The following is a 25281-nucleotide window of genomic DNA, read 5'->3' on the forward strand; positions in this document are numbered from 1 at the left end:
TGCCAGATAGGTAAAACATCGCAATAGGAAGTCTTTGTGCACCAACAGCATACGTAGACCCCAGGAACATTTATGTAGCAAGATTATGGGCGGCCCCAATACCGTTTTTTAAAGCAAGAGTATAGGCGGACCCCAGTAACATATTTCTGCAGCAAAAGTATAGGCAAACCCCTCAAACCATTCAGTAGAAACTGCATAGGCGGACCCCAGTAACATTTCTGTGGCAAAATTATAGGCAGACCCCTGTAACATTTCTGTAGCAAAAGTATAGGAGGCCACCAGTAACATTTCTATAGCAAGAGTATTGGCGTACCCCAATAACATTTCTGTAGAAAAAATATAGGCAGATCCCAGGAACATTTCTGTAGCAAGATTAGAGGCGGCCCCCAATACCGTTTTTTAAAGCAAGAGTATAGGCGGACCCCAGTAACATTTCTGCAGCAAAAGTATAGGCAAACCCCTCAAACCATTCAGTAGAAACTGCATAGGCGGACCCCAGTAACATTTCTGTAGCAAAAGTATAGGCAGACCCCTGTAACATTTCTGTAGCAAAAGTATAGGAGGCCACCAGTAACATTTCTGTAGCAAAAGTATAGGCGGATCCCAGTAACATTCCTGTAGAAAAAATATAGGTGAACCCCTCAAACCATTAAATAGAAACTGCATAGGCGGACCCCAGTAACATTTCTGTATCAAAAGTATAGGCAGACCACTGTAACATTTCTGTAGCAAGAGTATATACGGACCCCAGTAACATTTCTGTAGCAAGAGTATAGGTTCACCCCTCAAACAATTAATTAGAAAAGGTATAGGCAGACCCCTGTAACATTTCTGTAGCAAGAGTATAGGCGGATCCCAGTAACATTTCTGTAGCAGAAGTATAGGCAGACCCCCTGTAACATTTCTGTAGCAAGAGTATAGGCGAACCCCTCACATCATTCAGTAGAAACTGCATAGGCTGACCCCAGTAACATTTCTGTAGCAAAAGTATAGGTGGCCACCAGTAACATTTCTGTAGCAGGAGGATAGGCAGACCATAGTAACACTTCTATAGCAAAAGTATAGGCAGACCCCAGTACCATTTCTAAAGGAAGAGTATAGGCAGAACCCAGTAACATTTCTATAGCAAGAGTATAGGCAGAACCCAGTAACATTTCTATAGCAAGAGTATAGGCGAACCCGTGAAACATTGTTGTACCAAGAATATGGCGGACCCCAATAACATTTCTGTAGCAAAACTATAGGCGAACCCCTCAAAAAGTTAAATAGAAGCTGCATAGGCAGACCCCTGTAACATTTCTGTAGCAAGAGTATATACGGACCCCAGTACCATTTCTGTAGCAAGAGTATAGGTGGACCCCTCAAACCGTTAATTAGAAAAAGTATAGGCAGACCCCAGTAACATTTCTGTAGCAAGAGTATAGGCGGAACCCAGTAACATTTCTGTAGCAATAGTATAGGCAGAACCCAGTAACATTTCTGTAGCAGAAGTATAGGCAGACCCCTGTAACATTTCTGTAGCAAGAGAATAGACGGACCGCAGCAACATTTCTGTAGCAAAAGTATAGGCAAACCAATCACAACATTCAGTAGAAACTGCATAGGCGGACTCCAGTAACATCTCTGTAGCAAAAGTATTGGCAGACCCCTTTAACATTTCTGTAGCAAGACTATAAACGGACCCCAGTAACATTATTGTAGCAAAAGTATAGGTCAAACCCTCAAACCATTCAGTAGAAACTGCGTAGGCAGAACCCATTAACATTACTGTAGCAAAAGCATAGGCAGACCCCTGTAACATTCCTGCAGCAAGAGTATGGGTGGACCCCAGTAACATTTCTGTAGCAAGAGTATAGGTGAACCCCTCAAACCATTCAGAAGAAACTGTATAGGCAGACTCCAGTAACATTTTTGTGGCAAAAGTTTAGGCGGACCCCTGTAACATTTCTGTAGCAAAAGAATAGGTAGACCCATGAAAATTGGTGTAGCAAGAGTATAAGCAGACCCCAGTAACATTTCTGTAGCAAGAGAATAGCCGGACCCCAGTAAAAAATGTTTGCAACAAAAGTATAGGCGGACCCCTGTAACAATTCTGTAGCAAGAGTATGTGCGAACCCCTCATATCATTCAGTAGAAACTGCATAGGCGGACCCCAGTAACATTTCTGTATCAAAAATATAGGCATACCCCAGTAACATTATTGTAGCAAAAGTATAGGTCAAACCCTCAAACCATTCAGTAGAAACTGCATAGGCAGACCACGGTAACATTTCTGTTGCAAAATTTTTAGCAGACCCCTGTAAAATTTCTGTAGCAAAAGTATAGGTGAACCCCTCAAACCATTCAGTAGAAACTGCATAGGCAGAACCCATTAACATTACTGTAGCAAAAGTATAGGCAGACCCCTGTAACATTCCTGCAGCAAGAGTATAGGTGGACCCCAGTAACATTTCTGTAGTAAAAGTATAGGTGAACCCCTCAAACCATTCAGAAGAAACTGCATAGGCAGACCCCTGTAACATTTCTGTTGCAAAAGTATAGGCAAACTCCAGTAACATTTTTTGTAGCAAGACTGTAGGCAGACCCCTGTAACATTGATGTACCAAGAGTAAAGGCGGACCCCTGTAATATTTCTGTAGCAAGAGTATAGGCAGACCCCAGTAACATTTCTGTAGTAAAAGTATAGGCGGACACCTGTAACATTTCTGTAGCAAGAGTATGGGCGAACCCCCCATATCATTCAGTAGAAACTGCATAGGTGGACCCCAGTAACATTTATGTATCAAAAATATAGGCAGACCCCAGTAACATTTCTGTAGTAAAAGTATAGGCGGACACCTGTAACATTTCTGTAGTAAAAGTATAGGCGGACACCTGTAACATTTCTGTAGTAAAAGTATAGACGGACCCCAGTAACATTTCTGTAGTAAAAGTATAGGCGGACACCTGTAACATTTCTGAAGCAAGAGTATGGGCGAACCCCCCATATCATTCAGTAGAAACTGCATAGGTGGACCACAGTAACATTTCTGTATCAAAAATATAGGCAGACCCCAGTAACATTTCTGTAACAAGAGTATAGGCAGACCCCAGTATCATTTGTGTAGCAACAGTATAAGCGGACGCCAGAAACATTTCTGGAGCAAGAGTATAGACGGACCCTTGAAACATTGGTGTACCAAGAATATAGGCAGACCCAAATAACATTTCTGTAGCAAAACTATAGGCGAACCCCTCAAAGCATTCAGTAGAAACTGCATAGGCAGACCCCTGTAACATTTCTGTTGCAAAAGTATAGGCAAACTCCAGTAACATTTTTTGTAGCAAGACTGTAGGCAGACCCCTGTAACATTGATGTACCAAGAGTAAAGGCGGACCCCTGTAATATTTCTGTAGCAAGAGTATAGGCAGACCCCAGTAACATTTCTGTAGTAAAAGTATAGGCGGACACCTGTAACATTTCTGTAGCAAGAGTATGGGCGAACCCCCCATATCATTCAGTAGAAACTGCATAGGTGGACCCCAGTAACATTTATGTATCAAAAATATAGGCAGACCCCAGTAACATTATTGTAGCAAGAGTATAGGCAGACCCCAGTAACATTTCTGTAGCAACAGTATAAGCGGACGCCAGAAACATTTCTGGAGCAAGAGTATAGACGGACCCTTGAAACATTGGTGTACCAAGAATATAGGCAGACCCAAATAACATTTCTGTAGCAAAACTATAGGCGAACCACTCAAAGCATTCAGTATAAAACTGCATAGGCAGACCCCTGTAACATTTCTGTTGCAAAAGTATAGGCAAACTCCAGTAACATTTTTTGTAGCAAGACTGTAGGCAGACCCCTGTAACATTGATGTACCAAGAGTAAAGGCGGACCCCTGTAATATTTCTGTAGCAAGAGTATAGGCGGACCCCAGTAACATTTCTGTAGCAAAAGTATAGGCAGAACCCAGTATCATTTCTGTAGCAAAAATATAGGGGAACCCCTCATACCATTCAGTAGACTGCATAGGCAGGCCACACTAACAATTCTGTAGCAAGAGTATAGGCGGACCCCAGTAACATTTCTGTAGCAAAAGTATAGGCGGACCCCAGTAACATTTCTGTAGCAAAAGTATAGGCAGACCCCAGTAACATTTCTGTAGCAAAGTATAGGCAGACCGCTGTAACATTTCTGTATCAAGAGTATTGGTGAACCCCTGAAACATTGGTATAGCAAGAGTATAGGCGGACCCCAGTAACATTTCTGTAGCAAAAGTATTGGCAGACCCCAGTAACATTTCTGTAGCAAAAGCTTAGGTGGACCCCAGTAAAATTTCAGTAGCAAAAGTGAAGGCGAACCCCTGAAACCATTCAGTCAAAAATGCTTAGGCGGACCCCAGGAACATTTCTGTAGCAAAAATATAGGTGAACCACTCAAACCATTCAGTAGAAACTGCATAGGCAGGCCACACTAACAATTCTGTAGCAAGAGTATAGGCGGACCCCAGTAACATTTCTGTAGCAAAGTATAGGCAGACCGCAGTAACATTTCTGTAGCAAAAGTAGAGGTGAACCCCACAAACCATTCAGTAGAAACTGCATAGGCGGACCCCAGTAATAGTTCTGTAGCAAAAGTATAGGCAGACACCAGTAACATTTCTGTAGCAGAAGTGTGGCAGACCACAGCAACATTTCTGTAGCAAGAGTGTAGGCGAACCCCTGAAAAATTGGTGTAGCAAGAGGAAAGGCCCCAGTAACATTTCTGTATCAAAAATATAGGCGGACCCCAGTAACATTTCTGTATCAAAAATATAGGCAGACCCCAGTAACATTTTTGTAGCAAAAGTTTAGGCGGACCCCTGTAACATTTCTGTAGCAAAAGAATAGGCAGACCCATGAAAATTGGTGTAGCAAGAGTATAAGCAGACCCCAGTAACATTTCTGTAGCAAGAGAATAGGCGAACCCCTGTAAAAAAATTTTAAAACAAAAGTATAGGCGGACCCCTGTAACAATTCTGTAGCAAGAGTATGGGCGAACCCCTCATATCATTCAGTAGAAACTGCATAGGCGGACCCCAGTAACATTTCTGTATCAAAAATATAGGCAGACACCTGTAACATTTCTGTAGTAAAAGTATAGGCGGACACCTGTAACATTTCTGTAGCAAGAGTATGGGCGAACCCCCCATATCATTCAGTAGAAACTGCATAGGTGGACCCCAGTAACATTTCTGTATCAAAAATATAGGCAGACCCCAGTAACATTTCTGTAACAAGAGTATAGGCAGACCCCAGTATCATTTGTGTAGCAACAGTATAAGCGGACGCCAGAAACATTTCTGGAGCAAGAGTATAGACGGACCCTTGAAACATTGGTGTACCAAGAATATAGGCAGACCCAAATAACATTTCTGTAGCAAAACTATAGGCGAACCCCTCAAAGCATTCAGTAGAAACTGCATAGGCAGACCCCTGTAACATTTCTGTTGCAAAAGTATAGGCAAACTCCAGTAACATTTTTTGTAGCAAGACTGTAGGCAGACCCCTGTAACATTGATGTACCAAGAGTAAAGGCGGACCCCTGTAATATTTCTGTAGCAAGAGTATAGGCGGACCCCAGTAACATTTCTGTAGCAAAAGTATAGGCAGAACCCAGTATCATTTCTGTAGCAAAAATATAGGGGAACCCCTCAAACCATTCAGTAGACTGCATAGGCAGGCCACACTAACAATTCTGTAGCAAGAGTATAGGCGGACCCCAGTAACATTTCTGTAGCAAAAGTATAGGCGGACCCCAGTAACATTTCTGTATCAAAAATATAGGCAGACCCCAGTAACATTTCTGTAGTAAAAGTATAGGCGGACACCTGTAACATTTCTGTAGCAAGAGTATAGGCAGAGCCCTGTAACATTTCTGTTGCAAAAGTATAGGCGGACCCCAGTAACATTTCTGTTGCAAAAGTATAGGCGGACCCCAGTAACATTTCTGTTGCAAAAGTATAGGCAGACCCCAGCAACATTTCTGTAGCAAAGTATAGGCAGACCGCTGTAACATTTCTGTATCAAGAGTATTGGTGAACCCCTGAAACATTGGTATAGCAAGAGTATAGGCGGACCCCAGTAACATTTCTGTCGCAAAAGTATTGGCAGACCCCAGTAACATTTCTGTAGCAAAAGCTTAGGTGGACCCCAGTAAAATTTCAGTAGCAAAAGTGCAGGCGAACCCCTGAAACCATTCAGTCGAAACTGCTTAGGCGGACCCCAGGAACATTTCTGTAGCAAAAATATAGGTGAACCACTCAAACCATTCAGTAGAAACTGCATAGGCAGGCCACACTAACAATTCTGTAGCAAAGTATAGGCAGACCGCAGTAACATTTCTGTAGCAAAAGTAGAGGTGAACCCCACAAACCATTCAGTCGAAACTGTTTAGGCAGACCCCAGTAACATTTCTGTAGTAAAAGGATAGGTCAACCCCTCAAACCATTCAGTAGAAACTGCATAGGCGGACCCCAGTAATAGTTCTGTAGCAAAAGTATAGGCAGACACCAGTAACATTTCTGTAGCAGAAGTGTGGCAGACCCCAGCAACATTTCTGTAGCAAGAGTGTAGGCGAACCCCTGAAAAATTGGTGTAGCAAGAGGAAAGGCCCCAGTGACATTTCTGTAGCAGAAGTGTGGCAGCCCCCAGTGACATTTCTGTAGCAAGAGTGCAGGCGAACCCCTGAAACATTAGTGTAGCAAAGTATAGGCGAACCCCTGTAACATTTCTGTAACTAAAGTATAGGCGGACCCAACTAACATTTCTGTAGCAAAAGTATAGGTCAACCCCTCAAGCCATTCAGTAGAAAGTGCATAGGCAGACCGCAGTAACATTCCTTTGGAGAAGTATAGGCGGACCCCTGTAACGTTTCTGTAGCAAAACTATAGTTGAACCAAACTAACCATTCTGTAGAAACTGCATAGGCAGACCCCAGTAACATTTCTGTAGCATAAGTTTAGGCGAACCCGTAAAAAATTGGTGTACCAAGAGTATAGGCGGGCCGCAGTAACATTTCTGTAGCAAAAGTATAGGCAAACCCCTCAAACCATTCAGTAGAAACTGCTTAGGCAGACCCCCATAACATTTCTGTAGCAAAAGTATAGGCAGACCCCAGTAACATTTCTGTAGTAAAAGTATAGGCAGACCCCTGTAACATTTCTATAGCAAAACTGCTTAGGCGTAACCATAGTAACATTTCTGCAGCAAGCGTATAGGCGCACCCGAGTAACATTTCTGTTGCAAGAGTATAGGCAGATCCCAGAAACATTTCTGTATCAAAAGTTTAGGTGAACCCCTCAAATCATTCAGTAGAGACTGCCTAGGCGGACCCCAGTAATAGTTCTGAAGCAAAAGTAAAGGCAGACTCCTGTAACATTTTTGTAGCAAGAATGTAGGCGAACCCCTGAAACATTGGTGAAGCAGGAGTATAGGTGGACCCCAGTATCATTTCTGTAGCAAAAGTTTAGGCAGACCCCAGTAACATTTCCGTAGCAAAAGTATAGGCGGACCCCCGTAACATTTCTGTAGCTAGAGTATAGGCAGACCCTAGTAGCATTTCTGTAGCAAAAGTATAGGCGAACCCCTCAAACTATTCTGTAGAAACTGCATAGGCTGACCCCAGTAGCATTTCTGTAGTAAAAGTTTAGGAAGACCCAAGTAATATTTCTGTAGCATAAGTATAGGCAGACCCCTGTAACACTCCTGTAGCAGAAGTATAGGCAGACCCCAGTAACATTCCTGTAGCAATAGTATAGGCAGAACCCAGTAACATTTCTGTAGCAAAAGTATAGGTGGACCCCAGTAACATTTCTGTAACTAAAGTATAGGTGGACCCAACCAACATTTCTGTAGCAAAAGTGTAGGTCAAACCCACAAGCCATTCAGTAGAAACTGCATAAGCAAACCCCTGAAACATCGGTGTAGCAAAAGTATAGGTGGACCCCAGTAACATTCCTGTAGTAGAAGTATAGGCAGACCCCAGTAGCATTTCTGTAGTAAAAGTATAGGCAGACCCCAGTAACATAGTAACATAGTATGTAAGGCCGAATGAAGACAATGTCCATCTAGTCCAGCCTGTCTATCCTACTGTGTTGATCCAGAGGAAGGCAAAAAAAACCCCAAGGCCAGAAGCCAATTAGCCCTTTTGGGGGAAAAATTCCTTCCCGGCTCCCTAATGGCAATCAGACTGTTCCCTGGATCAACCCCTAATAGTTCCTACCTGCCTATATAACCGGATTGACAATTAACCTAATATTTATATCCTGTAATATCCTTCTCCAGAAAGACATCAAGTCCCCTTTTAAACTCCTCTATGGATTTTGCCATCACCACTTCCTCCGGTAGAGAGTTCCACAGTCTAACTGTGAAACCTGCTTTCCTCTAATCGTAGCGGATGTCCTCTTGTTACCGTCGTGGTCCTGGGTGTAAACAGATCGCGGGAGAGATCCATGTGTTGTCCCCTCATGTACTTATACATGGTTATTTGGTCGCCTCTTAACCTTCTTTTTTCAAGAGTAAATAGTCCCAGTTTGGATAGCCTCTCTGGGTATTCCAGTCCCGTCATTCCATTTATTAGTTTAGGTGCCCTTCTTTGAACCCCCTCCAGCACTGTGACATCTTTCCTGAGCACCGGTGTCCAGAATTGTACGCAGTATTCCATGTAAGGTCTGACAAGTGCCTTATATAATGGAAGGATAACGTTCTTGTCCTTCGCCCCAATACCTCTTTTAATGCACCCCAAGACTTTATTTGCCTTTGCAGCAGCTGACTGGCATTGGTTACTCCAGTTTAGTCTATTATCCACTAATACCCCCAGATCCTTTTCCATATCACTTTTCCCTAGTGGTACCCCATTAAGTGAGTATTTGTGACATCCGTTCCTCCTGCCCATGTGCATAGTCTTACATTTTTCAACATTGAACTTCATTTGCCATTTTTCTGCCCAAGCCCCCATCTTATCCAGGTCCGTTTGTAGCCGCACATTGTCCTCCGTTGCATTAATTATATTGTATAATTTTGTGTCATCTGCAAATATTGATATTTTGCTGTGCAGCCCCTCTATCAGGTCATTGATAAATATGTTGAACAGAGTGGGGCCTAATACTGAACCCTGTGGCACCCCGCTAGCGACTGTGGTCCAATCAGAGTATGAGCCACTTATTATCACCCTCTGCTTTCTATCATTGAGCCAATTTTTTACCCACTTACACACGTTTTCGCCCAGTCCGAGCTGCCTCATTTTGTATATTAGCCTATTATGTGGCACGGTGTCAAAGGCTTTAGAGAAGTCCAGATATACAAGATCAATAGATTCTCCCTGGTCCAGCTTAGAGCTTACTTCATCATAGAAACTGATCAGATTTGTCTGACATGAGCGACCCTTCATGAATCCATGCTGGTGAGGAGTTATTCCCTTAATCTCCTTGAGGTACTCATCGATGGCGTCTCTCAGAATCCCCTCGAAAATTTTTCCCGTTACTGAAGTGAGACTTACTGGCCTGTAGTTACCAGGCTCACTTTTGCTCCCTTTTTTGTAAATTGGAACCACGTTGGCAATGCGCCGGTCCAATGGTACTACTCCGGTCTTGATAGTGTCTAGAAATATTAGGTATAGCGGCCTAGCTATCTCGTCACTTAGTTCCTTTAGTGACATTTCTGTAGCAAAAGTTTAGGCAGACCCCAGTAACATTTCTGTAACTAAAGTATAGGCGGACCCAACCAACATTTCTGTAGCAAAAGTGTAGATCAACCCCACAAGCCATACAGTAGAAACTGTATAGGCAAACCCTTGAAACATTGGTGTAGCAAGATATAGGTGGACCCCAGTAACATTACTGTAGCAAAAGTATAGGCAGACCTTTGTAATATTTTTGTAGCAGGAGTATAGGCAGACCCCAGTACCATTTCTGCAGCAAAGGTTTAGGCAGACCATAGTAACATTTTTGTAGCAAAGGTATAGGCAGACCCCTCAAACCATTCAGTAGAAACTGCTTAGGCAGACCCCAGTGACATTTTTGTAGCAAAAGTATAGGCAGACACCTGTAACATTTCTGCAGCAGAAGTATAGGCAGACCCCAGCAACATTTCTGTAGCAAGAGTGCAGGCGATCCCCTGAAACATTGGTGTAGCAAGATATAGGCAGACCCCAGTAACATTTTTGTAGCAAAGGTATAGGCGAACCCTTCAAACGATTCAGTAGAAACTGCTTAGGCAGACCCCAGTAACATTTCTGTAGTAAAGTATAGCCAGTCCCCAGTAATATTTCTGTAGCAAAAGTATAGGCAGACCCCTGTATCATTTCTTTAGCAAAGTATAGGCAGACCCCAGTAACATTTCTGTAGCAAAAACTGCTTAGGCGTAACGTTAGTAACATTTCTGTAGCATGCGTATAGGCGGACCCGAGTAACATTTCCGTTGCAAGAGAATAGGCAGATCCCAGTAACATTTCTGTTGCAAAAGTTTAGGCAGACCCCAGTACTAGTTCTGTAGCAAAAGTAAAGGCGGACCCCAGTAACATTCCTGTAGCAAAAGTATAGGCGGACCACTGTAACATTTCTGTAGCAAAAGTATTGGCAGACCCCTGTAACATTTCTGTAGGAAACGTATAGGCAGACCCCAGTAACATTTCTGTAGCAGAAGTATAGGCGGACCCCTGTAACATTTCTGTAGCAAAGGTATTGGCAGACCCCTCAAACCATTCAGTTTCCTGAGCACCAGTGACCAGAACAGTATTTAATGTGAAGCGTGACAAGTGCCTTATATAGTGGGAGGATAATGTTCTTGTCCCGCGCTCCTATGCCTCTTTTAATGCACCCCTCCCCCCCAAATACTTTATTTCCTTTTGCAGAAGCTGATTGACATTGATTGCTACAGTTAAGTTTACAGTTATCTATTACCCCCAGGTCTTTTTACATAGCTCCCTTAGAACCCTTTGGTGTATTTCATCTAGACCTGTCTATATATATATATGTATATATATATATATATATATATATTGTGAAACGGTGACCGGCAAGGTGCTGGAGGGCAGGTATGTGTCGCCTAGGATGCTCTCCTATGCTGCCTTGGGGAGCACTTGGGCAGATACGTGCCACCGAGCAGCCTGGGCTCGGTGGAGGAAGCCGGCAGTATGGTGTCAGTAACATTAAGTTACTGACACGTTGTAGCAAGTAGGTGGCTCCAAGCCGCATAATCCGGGCTGGCTTTTCCTGGAGTGACCAAAGCGAAGGGTGGGATGGTCACTCCCATGTACCAGGTGGGGCTGGCACCAGGCCTTATAAAGCCTGGGCCTACAGGGCCAGGAGAGAGAGCTGAGACCTCTGCAGGTCTGAGAGTCCTGGCTGGCGGTTTGCAGGAGCCATTTTGTTACCAGTGTGTAGACAGGGACGCTCCATGTGTAGTAAGCGCTCGGACGAGCAGGATTTACTTTATGTTTGCCTGACGTTAAGGCCTGTATTTTGCTTTGTTTGCTTGGAAATAAAGCCAGGCAACGCCTGGACTAAAGACTTTATACCATGTGTCACTGTCTCTGACTGCTCATGCCCAGGTTGCTACTGATCCTAAACGCTAATCCCTCACATATGGTGTTTGGATGCAGGCAGCGGTCTTAAAGAGACATACACCAATTAATGGACATTTTGCTGCAGCAGCTGGAGAACCATTGCTAAGGGCAACCGCCCAAGAGAGATTGACTGGAGAGTGCTGTAGCCCCCCATCTCCTGGGTGAAAGCTGCAACGGCACCGCCATCAGATACAGCCAAGATGGAGGATCTGATGAAACAGCTGACGCTAATGACGGCAACCCAGCAAAAAGTCCATGAGGAGGCCATGAGAGCTCAGGCCGAGACTAATGCTCTACTGGTGGAAGCCAATCGGTTAGCCTTGCAGGAACAACAGTGGGTTAACCAGCAGCTGCAAGAGCAAATCCTGGCGGTGGCGCAAAGTGTGCAGAGATCGGCTGGTTCGCCCCCCACTACGGCCTTACAAAAGATGACACCCACCGATGACATCGAGGCCTGTCTCGCGGTCTTCGAGAGAGTGGCCGAGAGGGAGAAGTTACCGGCGCCTCAGTGGGCTGAGGTAGTAGCGCCTTTCCTGACGGGAGAACCCCAAAAGGCCTATTTTGACCTCGGTGAGCAGGATGCCAAGAACTATGTTAAGCTCAAAGGTGAGATCCTGGCACGCTTGGGCGTGGACACCCATGTGCAGGCCCGACGAGTACATGCCTGGACTTTCGCGGACGACCTACCAGCTCGCTCCCAGATGTACGACCTGTTCCACCTGGTGAGAAAGTGGCTGCAACCGGAGGAGTCGTCCCCGGCAGAGATCGTACAGAAAGTGGTTCTGGATAAGTTTATACGCTCGCTGCCCCCCGCAATCCAGCGCTGGGTGGGACAAGGAGGTCCCCAGGACGTGGACCAACTCGTGAGCCTCGTCGAGAGGTATAAAGCCACGGAGGACTTACTGCAAGCCATGCCTCCTTGACGTTCCAACCCCGGGAACAGCTAGTCGGCCGGAGCAGCGGGTAAGACTGTTCCGTATGTAAGGGGTGTCAAAAATGTCCCAAAGGGAGGCGGCTCAGAGGGGGATCATGTGGGACAGAAGAGGAGTCCCAAGTGGACAGTCCGGTCCCGGGTAGAACCCCAAGGGGACTGGGGCCCCATACTATGTTGGCGCTGTCGTGAGCCCGGGCATATTGCCGCCAACTGTCCACTTACCGTGGAACCCATGGACTGTGACCCTGCCCGGCGGAGGTCGATGTTCGCACGGCCAGTATGTTCTGCAGAGACTGTGTCAGAGACTGATCGACCATTATGTCACCTAAAGGTGAATGACTTTGCGGAGACAGCTCTACTGGACTCAGGGAGCTTGGTTACACTGGTGCACTCCAGCCTGGTCGATCCCACAACCTTTACCGGCCGTCGCATGGGGGTTGTGTGTGTGCATGGGGACACCAAGGAGTATCCTATTGCCCTTGCAAGACTTGAGACTCCGTGTGGACTTGCCACCCATGAGGTGGGCGTCGTAAAATCCTTAATGCACACCGTGATCCTCGGGAGAGACTTTCCCCTATTTTGGGACTTGTGGCGACACCGAGGGTCGTCTGCAAATAAGGTTCATGATAATGCAAATGTGCATGACGTGTGTCCAGAACCGTTTGACCCTGAGGGTACGGTTCCAGCAGTAGGGGTGACCCAAGAGAATGGGGATAACTTTCCCTTAACAGTACTAGCGGGTGAGACAGAGGTACAGGACGAAGTGGTTGCTATGCCTGACTTAGAGGTCTCACGTGCCAATTTCAGAACTGAGCAGCTCCGAGACCCCACCTTAGTAAAGGCCAGGGAAAATGTTAAAGTACTGAATGGGGAGCCTCAATTTCCAGGGGCTGATACTGTGTTTCCACACCTTGCAGTCAACCAAGAATTGTTGTATCAGGTTGACAAGGTCCATGGGGAGGTTGTGGAACAGCTGGTGGTACCTCAGTCTTATCGCAGGATGGTCTTAGACCTGGCGCACAAGCATGTGCTGGGAGGTCATCTCGGGAGCGAAAAGACTAGGGAACGCATCCTTCAGCGGTTTTTCTGGCCGGGGGTACATGGTGATGTAAAACGTTACTGCGAGTCGTGCCCGGAGTGTCAAATAACAGCTCCTATGCCCCATTACCGGAGCCCCTTAGTGCCCTTGCCCATCATAGAGGTGCCATTTGAGCGGATCGCTATGGACCTAGTTGGGCCCTTGGTAAAGTCTGCCCGGGGTCACCAACATATATTAGTGGTTGTAGACTATGCCACTCGTTACCCCGAAGCCGTTCCTTTACGCAATACGTCATCCAAGGGTATTGCAAAGGAGCTACTTCACATGTTCTCCCGCACGGGCATACCAAAAGAGATCCTGACGGACCAAGGAACCCCCTTTATGTCAAAGGTCATGAAGGAATTGTGTAAGCTGCTAAATATTAAGCACTTACGGACGTCTGTGTACCACCCACGGACGGATGGTCTGGTTGAGAGATTTAATAAGACCCTAAAAAGCATGCTAAAAAAGGTAGTCAATAAGGATGGGAAGGACTGGGACTGTCTGCTGCCATATTTAATGTTCTCAATCCGTGAAGTCCCACAATCCTCCACTGGGTTCTCTCCCTTTGAATTAGTTTATGGTAGACATCCCCGAGGGTTCCTTGATGTAGCTAAGGAGACCTGGGAGCACGAGTCCACCCCCTACAGGAGTGTTATTGAACACATTTCCCTCATGCAAGATTGAATTGCGGCGGTCATGCCCATTGTTAGAGAACATTTACAGCAGGCTCAAGAAGCCCAAAGCAGGGTATATAACAGGTCCGCCAAGGTGAGAACCTTCAACCCTGGGGATCGGGTACTAGTGTTGGTGCCCACCCTAGAAAGTAAATTCCTAGCAAAATGGCAAGGGCCCTATGCAATAATTGAGAAAGTCAGAGAGGTAAATTATAAGATATACCAGCCAGGTAGGCGGAAACCAGAACAGTTGTACCATATAAACCTAATTAAGCCATGGAAGGACAGAGAAGCCCTGACTGCAGTGAGCACCCTCCATGGTGAGGTCCCAGAGGTGCGTGTATCAGGGTCCCTGTCCAAATCCCAACAGCAAGAGTCTAGGGAATTTATACAACGTAACTCAGATGTGTTCTCTGATATACCAGGGCGTACTGGTGTCAGAAAACACGACATTATAACTGAACCAGGGATAAAGGTTCAGTTGAAACCGTACAGGGTTCCAGAAGCCCGCAAACGAGCCATCTCAGAGGAGGTCAAGAAAATGCTAGACCTCGGAGTAATTGAGGAGTCGAAAAGTGAATGGTCCAGCCCTATCGTGCTGATACCAAAACCTGATGGCTCTCTCCGCTTCTGTAACGACTTCCGGAAGCTAAATGACGTGTCAAAATTTGACGCATACCCAACGGTGACCGGCAAGGTGCTGGAGGGCAGGTATGTGTCGCCTAGGATGCTCTCCTATGCTGCCTTGGGGAGCGCTTGGGCAGATATACGTGCCACCAAGCAGCCTGGGCTCGGTGGAGGAAGTATAGTGTTAGTAGCCTTAAGCCACTAACACGTTGTAGTATGTAGGTGACTCCAAGCCACATAATCCGGGCTGGCTTTTCCTGGAGTGACCAAAGTGAAGGGTGGGATGGTCACTCCCACGTACCAGGTGGGGCTGGTACCAGGCCTTATAAAGCCTGGGCCTACAGGAACTAGAGGAGAGCGGAGACCTTTGCAGGTCTGAGAGTCTTGGTTGTCTGTGTGCAGGAGCCATTTGGTTACCAGTGTGTAGACAGGGACGCTACATGTTTAGTAAGTGCTCGGACGAGCAGGATTTACTTTATGTTTTCCTGACGTTAAGGCCTGTATTTTGCTTTGTTTGCTTGGAAATAAACCCAGGCAACACCTGGACTAAAGACTTTATCCTATGTGTCACTGTCTCTGACTGCTTATGCCCAGGTTGCTACCGATCCTAAACGCTAATCCCTCACAATATATATATATATATATATATATATATATATATATCCCTATTTGTTTACTTATTCTTTATAATACAGTTTAAATGAATTTAAATATCAGAGACTTCTCAGCTTGCCATCTAGGACTTCCCTGCAGCAAATACTGTATTTCAGTAAACCCTGTGTTTGAGGGAGCTGAATGACAGTGCTATATCTGCCAGAGACTATTATAATACAAAAAAACCCTTCTATGTATAAGGGGTAGGTGCCATTTATTATATTCTAGATGTATAAGTAGTTACACAGTGATCACTACTTAGTAGAGATGAGCGAGCGTACTCGTCCAAGCTTGATACTCGTTCGAGTATTAGCGTGTTTGAGATGCTCGTTACTCGTAACGAGTACCACGCGATGTTCGAGTTACTTTCACTTTCATCTCTGAGACGTTAGCACGCTTTTCTGGCCAATAGAAAGACAGGGAAGGCATTACAACTTCCCCCTGCGACGTTCAAGCCCTATACCGCCCCCCTGCAGTGAGTGGCTGGCGAGATCAGGTGTCACCCGAGTATATAAATCGGCCCCTCCCGCGGCTCGCCACAGATGCATTCTGACAGAGATCAGGGACAGTGCTGCTGGTGCCGGAGCTGCTATAGGGAGAGTGTTAGGAGTATTTTAGGCTTCAAGAACCCCAACGGTCCTTCTTAGGGCCACATCTAACCGTGTGCAGTACTGTGGAGGCTGCTTTTTGCAGTGTTGCACTTTTTTTTTTTTGTATATCGGCCGTGCAGAGCCTTGCGCCCTGCAGTAATTAGACATAGTGCAGGGCCAGTAGTGATGAGGCAGGGACAGAATACATATATTGTGAGGCAGGAACAGAACACATATATTGTGAGGTAGGGACAGAAGACATATTGATTGAATATAGGCAGTGGGCCTTTGCAAAAACATTTGGGGAAAAAAATCTATTTGGGCTGCCTGTGACTGTCATCAGTGTTCTGGGTCTGTGCTGGGCGTAGTAGTCCTCCTAATTCATACGCAGCCAGCTAAGTGTTACAGCAGGCTTGCGCAAAATTATTTCCTGGCTCTGTGTTGGCTGTTAAATCACCGCTGTATTGCAGTCCACAGTGCAACACGCTGCAGTTATTTGACATACTCCAGGGCCAGTAGTGGTGACGCAGAGAGAGAAGACATATATTGATTGAATATAGGCAGTGGGCCTTTGCAAAAACATTTGGGGAAAAACATCTATTTGGGCTGCCTGTGACAGTCCTCAGTGTTCTGGGTCCATGTGTGCTGGGTGTAGTAGTTCTCCTAATTCATACGCAGCCAGCTAAGTGTTACAGCAGGCTTGCGCAAAATTATTTCCTGGGGTACCGTAAGCGAAGTCAGCCTCCAACCACAGGCCAATAAGCGGCACATTTAATTACAGCGTTGTGTTTCTGCACTACTGGTAATACACCATGCTGAGGGGTAGGGGTAGGCCTACAGGACGTGGACGCGGGCGAGTACGCGGAGACCAAAGTCAGGGTGTGGGCACAGGCCGAGCCAGTGCGGTGGCCAGGGGTAGAGGCAGGGCCAGACCGAATAATCCACCAACTGTTTCCCAAAGCGCCCCCTCGCGCCATGCCACCCTGCAGAGGTCAAGGTGCTCTACGGTGTGGCAGTTTTTCACAGAGACGCCTGACGACCGACGAACAGTGGTGTGCAACCTTTGTCGTGCCAAGATCAGCTGGAGAGCCACCACCACCAGCATGCGCAGGCATATGATGGCCAAGCACCCCACAAGGTGGGACGAAGGCCGTTCACCACCTCCGGTTTGCACCACTGCCTCTCCCCCTGTGCCCCAACCTGCCACTGAGATCCAACCCCCCTCTGAGGACACAGGCACTACCGTCTCCTGGCCTGCACCCACACCCTCACCTCCGCTGTCCTCGGCCCCATCCAGCAATGTCTCTCAGCGCAGCGTCCAGACGTCGCTAGCACCACTGTTTGAGCACAAGCGCAAGTACGCCGCCACGCACCCGCACGCTCAAGCGTTAAACGTGCACATTGCCAAATTGATCAGCCTGGAGATGCTGCCGTATAGGCTTGTGGAAATGGAGGCTTTCAAAAGCGTGATGGCAGCGGCGGCCCCGCGCTACTCGGTTCCCAGTTGCCTCTACTTTTCCCGATGTGCCGTCCCAGGCCTGCACGACCACGTCTCCCGCAACATTGTACGCGCCCTCACCAACGCGGTTACTGCCAAGGTCCACTTAACAACAGACACGTGGACAAGCACAGGCGGGCAGGGCCACTATATCTCCCTGACGGCACATTGGGTGAATTTAGTGGAGGCTGGGACAGAGTCAGAGCCTGGGACCGCTCACGTCCTACCCACCCCCCGAATTGCGTGCCCCAGCTCGGTGGTGGTATCTGCGGCGGTGTATGCTTCCTCCACTAAACCACCCTCCTCCTCCTCCTACGCAACCTCTGTCTCGCAATCAAGATGTGTCAGCAGCAGCACGTCACCTGCAGTCGGTGTCGCGCGGCGTGGCAGCACAGCGGTGGGCAAGCGTCAGCAGGCCGTGCTAAAACTACTCAGCTTAGGAGAGAAGAGGCCCACGAACTGCTGCAGGATCTGACAGAGCAGACCGACTGCTGTCTTGTGCCGCTGAGCCTCCGGGCATGGTCGTGTGTGACAACGGCCATAATCTGGTGGAGACTCTGCAGCTCGGCAGCCTCACGCACGTGCCATACCTTGCCCACGTATTTAATTTGGTGGTTCAGCGCTTTCTGAAAAGCTACCCACACTTGTCATACCTGCTCGGAAAGGTGCGCCGGGTCAGCGCACATTTCCGCAAGTCCAAGACGGACGCTGCCACCCTGCGGACCCTGCAACATCGGTTTCATCTGCCAGTGTACCAATTGCTGTGCGACGTGCCCACACAGTGGAACTCTACGCTCCACATGTTGGCCAGGCTCTATGAGCAGCGTAGAGCTATTGCGGAATACCAACTCCAACATGGGCGGCATAGTGGGAGTCAGCCTCCTCAATTATTTACAGAAGAGTGGGCCTGGTTGGCAGACATCTGCCAGGTCCTTGGAAACTTTGAGGAGTCTACCCAGATGCTGAGCGGGGATGCTGCAATCATTAGCGTCACCATTCCTCTGCTATGCCTCTTGAGAAGTTCCCTGCAAAGCATAAAGGCAGACGCTTTGCACTCGGAAACGGAGGCGGGGGAAGACAGTATGTCGCTGGATAGTCAGAGCACCCTCATGTCTATACCTCAGCGCGTTGAGGAGGAGGAGGAGGGGGAGGAGCATGAGGAGGAGGGGGAAGAGACAGCTTGGCCCACTGCTGAGGGTACCCATGCTGCTTGCCTGTCATCCTTTCAGCGTGTATGGCCAGAGGAGGAGGAGGAGGAGGAGGGGGAGGAGCATGAGGAGGAGGGGGAAGAGACAGCTTGGCCCACTGCTGAGGGTACACATACCGCTTGCCTGTCATCCTTTCAGCGTGTATGGCCAGAGGAGGAGGAGGTGGTGGAGGAGGATCCTGAAAGTGATCTTCCTAGTGAGGACAGCCATGTGTTGCGTACAGGTACCCTGGCACACATGGCTGACTTCATGTTAGGATGCCTTTCTCGTGACCCTCGCGTTACACGCATTCTGGCCACTACAGATTACTGGGTGTACACACTGCTCGATCCACGGTATAAGGAGAACCTTTCCACTCTCATTCCCGAAAAGGAAAGGGGTTCGAGAATGATGCTATACCACAGGGCGCTGGTGGACAAACTGATGGTAAACTTCCCATCCGACAGCGCTAGTGGCCGAAGGCGCAGTTCCGAGGGCCAGGTAGCAGGGGAGGCGCAGAGATCAGGCAGCATGTACAGCGCAGGCAGGAGACCATTATCCAAGGCCTTTGCCAGCTTTCTGGCTCCCCAGCAAGACTGTGTCACCGCTCCCCAGTCAAGGCTGAGTTGGCGGGAGCACTGTAAAAGGATGGTGAGGGAGTACGTAGCCGATCGCACGACCGTCCTCGGTGACGCCTCTGCCCCCTACAACTACTGGGTGTAGAAGCTGGACACATGGCCTGAACTCGTGCTGTATGCCCTGGAGGTGCTTACTTGTCCTGCGGCTAGCGTCTTGTCAGAGATTGTGTTTAGTGCGGCTGGGGGAATCATCACGGATAAGCGTACCCACCTGCCAACCGACAGCGCCGACAGGCTTACACTCATAAAGATGAACAAAGCCTGGATTTCCCCAGACTTCTCTTCTCCACCAGCGAACAGCAGCGATACCTAAACAATACGTAGGCTGCACCCGCGGATGGAAGCATCGTTCTCTATCACTATCAAAAACGGGGACCCTTTTGCTTCATCAATCTGTGTATAATATTCATCCTCCTCCTCCTCCTGCTCCTCCTCCTGAAACCTCACATAATCACGCCGAACGGGCAATTTTTCTTAGGCCCACAAGGCTCAGTCATATAATTTTTGTAAACAATTTTTATACGTTTCAATGCTCATTAAAGCGTTGAAACTTTCACCTCAACCAATTTTTATTTTAACTGGGCTGCCTCCAGGCCTAGTTACCAATTAAGCCACATTAACCAAAGCGATTAATGGGTTTCACCTGCCCTCTTGGTTGGCCATGGGCAATTTTTCTGAGGTACATTAGTACTGTTGGTACACTAATTTTTTGGGGCCCTCGCCTACAGTGTAATCAAATTAATTTTTAGCCCACCTGCATTACAGCTGACGTTACCTCAGCTGTGTTGGGCACTGCAATGGGATATATTTATGTACCGCCGGTGGCTTCCTGGCACCCACCCATGCTGTCGGTCCACAGGGAGTTGTAACTGCATGTGTCCACTTCTAAAGAACCCCAGTCTGACTGGGGCATGCAGTGTGGGCCGAAGCCCACCTGCATTAAGCACGACATTACCTCAGCTGTGTTGGGCAATGCAATGGGATATATTTATGTACCGCCGGTGGGTTCCAGGGAGCCACCCATGCTGTGGGTGCACACGGAATTCCCATTGCGGAGTTGTACCTGGCTCTGACTATTTAAAAAAAACCGCGGTCTGACTGGGGCATGCAGACACCTTGACAGAATGAATAGTGTGTGGCACATAGGTTCCCCATTGCTATGCCCACGTGTGCAGCTCCTGATGGAGGTGGCACAGGATTGGATTTCTCATTGCTTCGGTATAGCATTGTGGACTATCGCCCCGCCCCTTTTAAAGAGGGTCACTGCCTAGCCGTGTCAACCCTCTGCAGTGTGTGCCTGCGGTTCCTCCTCATGGCAGACGCACTTATAAATAGACATGAGTGTGGCGTGGCATGAGGGCAGCTGAAGGCTGCGCAGGGACACTTTGGTGTGCGCTGTGGACACTGCGTCGTGCGGGGGTGGGGGGTGGGGGGGGGTGGGCAGCATGTAACCCAGGAGAAGTGGCAGCGGAGTGTCATGCAGGCAGTGATTGTGCTTTGTTGGAGGTAGTGTGGTGCTTAGCTAAGGTATGCCTTGCTAATGAGGTCTTTTCAGAAGTAAAAGTTGTTGGGAGGGGGGGCACTCTTGCCGCTATTGTGGCTTAATAGTGGGACCTGGGAACTTGAGATGCAGCCCAACATGTAGCCCCTCGCCTGCCCTATCCGTTGCTGTGTCGTTCCCATCACTTTCTTGAATTGCCCAGATTTTCACACAAGGAAACCTTAGCGAGCATCGGCGAAATACAAAAATGCTCGGGTCGCCCATTTTCTTCAATGGGGTTCGTTACTCGAAACGAACCCTCGAGCATCGCGAATAATTTCGTCCCGAGTAACGAGCACCCGAGCATTTTGGTACTCGCTCATCTCTACTACTTAGATCACTCTCACACAGATGTATATTGTGTAAATAAATAAAGACCCAAGCACAGGGTCGATACGTGGCTGCTGCTTGCTTCTTCATGGATATTTAATAAAGAAGACTTCAATGAATGCTGCCTGGTTCCTCCTCTCTATATTGCTGTTCAACAGTGGACCCAGGGAGTCGGGACCCTAACTGGGCTATTGCATTGTACCTTGCACCAGCGGTGTGGCTGAACTCTTGGAGTGCTGCTGTTCCTTTTTTTCTTATTGTGTAAATAGCGTTACAAGCAAGTCACTAGAGGATCCGATTTCTTTCAAATATATATCAGAATAAAGCTTCCGTAAAAAGGATTCGATGCCTATTAGAAATCCTGAAGCAGTCAATCATTTATGAGCTGGTGGGATAGTAGTCACACATGTACCATGTATAAGCGGCAGTCTTTTCATATTGATGAACATAGCTAGTGGTCTCTCATGATGTTATGTTTAAGCTGCAGCAGGAATCTGTTAGTTAGAGCTCCCTCAGACAACCGCATTTAAGCACAGATTTGCGCGTTCAAAATTTACCTGTGCAATATGCAGAGAATAATTGATTTTAATAGGTTTGCTCTCATTTTCAATTTTGCGCACAGAGAAAGCTAGGACCTGCTTTTTTCCTGCATATTTGCGCACCAAGGGCTCCATAGAAAATGTGCAATACAGTGTGCAAATTTCGCAAATTTTCCAGCAGCACACATTTAATCCCAACAAAAAGTGGGGGGGGGGGGGAGATTTTTATTTTTACTTCACGGTCATATGCATATCCAACTACGGGGTTATGAACCAACGACCCCAAGGATTGCTCTCTTAATATAAAGACTGTTTTTGCACCATTTATGCTGCCACACTTCATTATATTTCTGCAATACAGTGTGCAATTTCATAAAAAAAAACCTCTGCACCTTATTAGGCTAAATACCTATATGAGAAAGATAAATATTTTTAGCACAAAGGACTGAATTTATGGTTGAGCAGCTTAGACAAATGCTTCCACAAGGTGGTTATTGTATGGAGGAACATGCGCGTCCATCAGTTGGATAAGGCATCTTTCAAACTGCTGTATGTTTGGCGGTCCAATGCCGGTTCTGTCTCCACTTTCCATCCTTCATGCAGCACACTTGGCTTACATTTTGTTAAAGAAGTCACAGAGGCGGGTGTATAGTCTGTAGAGAAGACTGAGCAATTCACAGAACAGACTAACAAAATTAAAACTACATTTTATTAGTATTCGTTAAAATATAGAAAATAGACTGACAGACAGAGACTCAATGTCATAAATGATATGGAGACCCTTATGAGAGAGCGTGTGTGGAATATCGTGAAATCACACGAACTAGCTCCAAGTTGCCAACTCGGTGTTCTCTGAGGGAGAATTTAATGCACAAACACAGAACGTATCTATCCATAAATGTTTCAAGGACCTCACTCAATGCTACTGTGAATACACAAGAAATTGGTGGGAGATCCAAGGACTCCAAAAATACGAGGAGTTCAAAATGATCCCGAGGGGTCTCCGCAATCCAATTTTACCAGCTAAATGCCTTCGCACACCTGAATTCCTCAAAAAAGGTTACAAAAACCATAGAGGAATGCAACACACTAGATGTACCCGTGGGCGTTTTCCATCTCGCTATCGTGGGCGCAGAAGGGCCAACCCATTTCCCACTATTTTTAAAGGGGAAGGAGAGACCCTCAACCACCTCAATAGATGTAAATCAAGCACCCAGGATCTCTGATACGGCCGGTTTGTTAGTCTGTTCTGTGAATTGTTCACATTTTGTTAAAGGCTTCAACTTTATAGTATACCAAAAAATGACATTTTATCACTTCATCCAATAAAAAGTCTATATTAAACATGGATCCAATAGTGATGGATCGTTGACAGATGGCATCTGCCGGAGGTATTCGTCAGACATAGTTTTTTTTTTATCTCACACCACACATCTTGGGATATGTTGAGTTAAGGCCATGATGACACATCTGTATATACAGTATGGCACAACTATATATAACAAAACAAGTATAATGTATTGTAAAAAACTAATCACTGTTACATAAAGTAAACATCTACATCACTACATGACTTTACATCTGAACCCTCTGCACCTCACAGTAAAACATCCGATATGATATACACAAAATACAAAGCAATTAGCTCACCATCGTGTAGTAGAAAGTATGTCCCCATACGTCCAGCACTGTAATTAGCTACGATTAAAAACCCAAGTACAGTTTGTAATGTGTGAGTTCTGGATTTTTTCATGTTTGGTAATTAAGTCTACAGTTTTTATCTTTCATCGTAGCTGCTGAAGGGCAATTAAAATGTTTCCTACTGCACAGAGCAAAATGTATTAAGGCTGGAATCACACATGTAGCTTTTGTGGCAATTCTTTGAGTCTAAGTGAAAGGTGGATCGAAAAAAGAAGAGTAGAAAGAAACGACTGATACTTCTCCCTTTTGAACCCATTCCTGTCTTTAGCTCAAAAAATTGCCCTAAAAATGACACATGTGATTCCAGCTTAAAGAGGCTCCTCAGGTCAAACTCTAGAAGTACCTACAATAAGAAATGTTTGGGATATGGCCCTTAGATTTTTAGTACTAAAGCCTGAGTGAACATGCAGCCTTTTTCTACAAACTATAAGAGCGCGTTCACACGGCAGCATTTTGGTCAATTATTGTAAGTCAAACCAGGAGTTGGTCCAAAACTTGAAAAGATGCAAATCTTTCCATTATACTTTCTGTAGGCTCCATTCCTGGTTTTATCTTACGAGTACTGATGCCAAATACTAGCCAAAATGCTGCTTCATTCAAAATACACTCAGGCCAATTTCACATGTGCCTGTAATATGGACCATTGTGTGTCCTCGACTGGAGGACTATTGACTCAAACTCAAAACATCACAGGAATCTATGATTCTCTGAGTTCGGGTCCGTAGACCAGCTGTAGGGCCGGACGCTCATCAGTATTACGGCTGTATACATGTGCCATACTACACTTGCATGAAACTGGTCTAAAGTGAAATTCAGTTAAATCAGTTCAGTAGAAGCTTGAAGTAACAGTATTGTGGCCATAAAAGGAAGGGTAAAAAGTTGCAAATATTTACTATTTGAACTTGATGCATATAAATATATACTAATTGTGTAAAGTAAAATATGTGTAGGGGAATACCAAGGAATCTGGACTAAAGATCACGTAAGACACTGAATTGGTAAGAATATCATACAGGGAACATTACCTTCATGTGGAGCTTGTGCCGTTATTTGATAATCAGATTTCCAGAACAGAAGTGCTAAACCAGCAAATATTAGAAATTGCTCCAAGTCCATGTCTTCATGTGAAGCGTAATCCTCTGGACCGCTCTATACTCTTCAGTGATGATCAGGAACCCCACCAGATACAAAAGAAGAATGTTTATTAGTGAATCTTCCATATAAAGAGCTCAGTGGGATGGGCGAGTACAGGAGGCCTCTACCAGTTGTATTCCCCTATACATTGCATTTCTGCTTGTTTTTGCCCCTCCCCCCATTTTCTAATAAACCACAGTTGATATATTTATTTATGGAAGACTTATTTATCTCTGACGTAAACAGAGTTGACAAATTGTTTATATCGAACATTAGAAGACCAGGTTATGTCAGACCTCAAAACCTGATATTATCTGTCATTCTGCTAAGGATGGAAATTCATCTGCTGAGAAAATGTTTATGGTTGACTTTCTACAACAGAACTGTGCTGTAGTCACTTATGTTTCCCTTCTTTATTTCGTATTTAGCACAAGGCCATCTTCAGATATAAAAGAATCAGAAGATGTTTACAAAAATGTAATTGAAACAATCCTGATGCAAGCTTGTGGCTACATGTAGTCCCGGTGACCACTGCACATAACGCCTCCTCAGTGTGGGACACG

The 25281-nt window shown here is 46.3% G+C and overlaps 1 protein-coding gene across 1 annotated transcript in view; it reads right to left on the reverse strand.

The window, feature by feature from the left end:
• LOC136577426 (antigen WC1.1-like) overlaps nucleotides 1-24746 on the reverse strand; it is a 43920-nt gene extending 19174 nt beyond the window's left edge. Inside the window, exon 1 of the mRNA XM_066577322.1 lies at nucleotides 24610-24746. Within this exon, the coding sequence (XP_066433419.1) occupies nucleotides 24610-24700 (91 nt within the window). The 5' untranslated portion in view covers nucleotides 24701-24746. The remainder of the gene's footprint in view (nucleotides 1-24609) is intronic.
• Nucleotides 24747-25281: the final 535 nt, after the last annotated feature.

This window comes from Eleutherodactylus coqui, chromosome 8, assembly GCF_035609145.1.
Source record: "Eleutherodactylus coqui strain aEleCoq1 chromosome 8, aEleCoq1.hap1, whole genome shotgun sequence".
NCBI classification, from domain to species: Eukaryota; Metazoa; Chordata; class Amphibia; order Anura; family Eleutherodactylidae; genus Eleutherodactylus; species Eleutherodactylus coqui.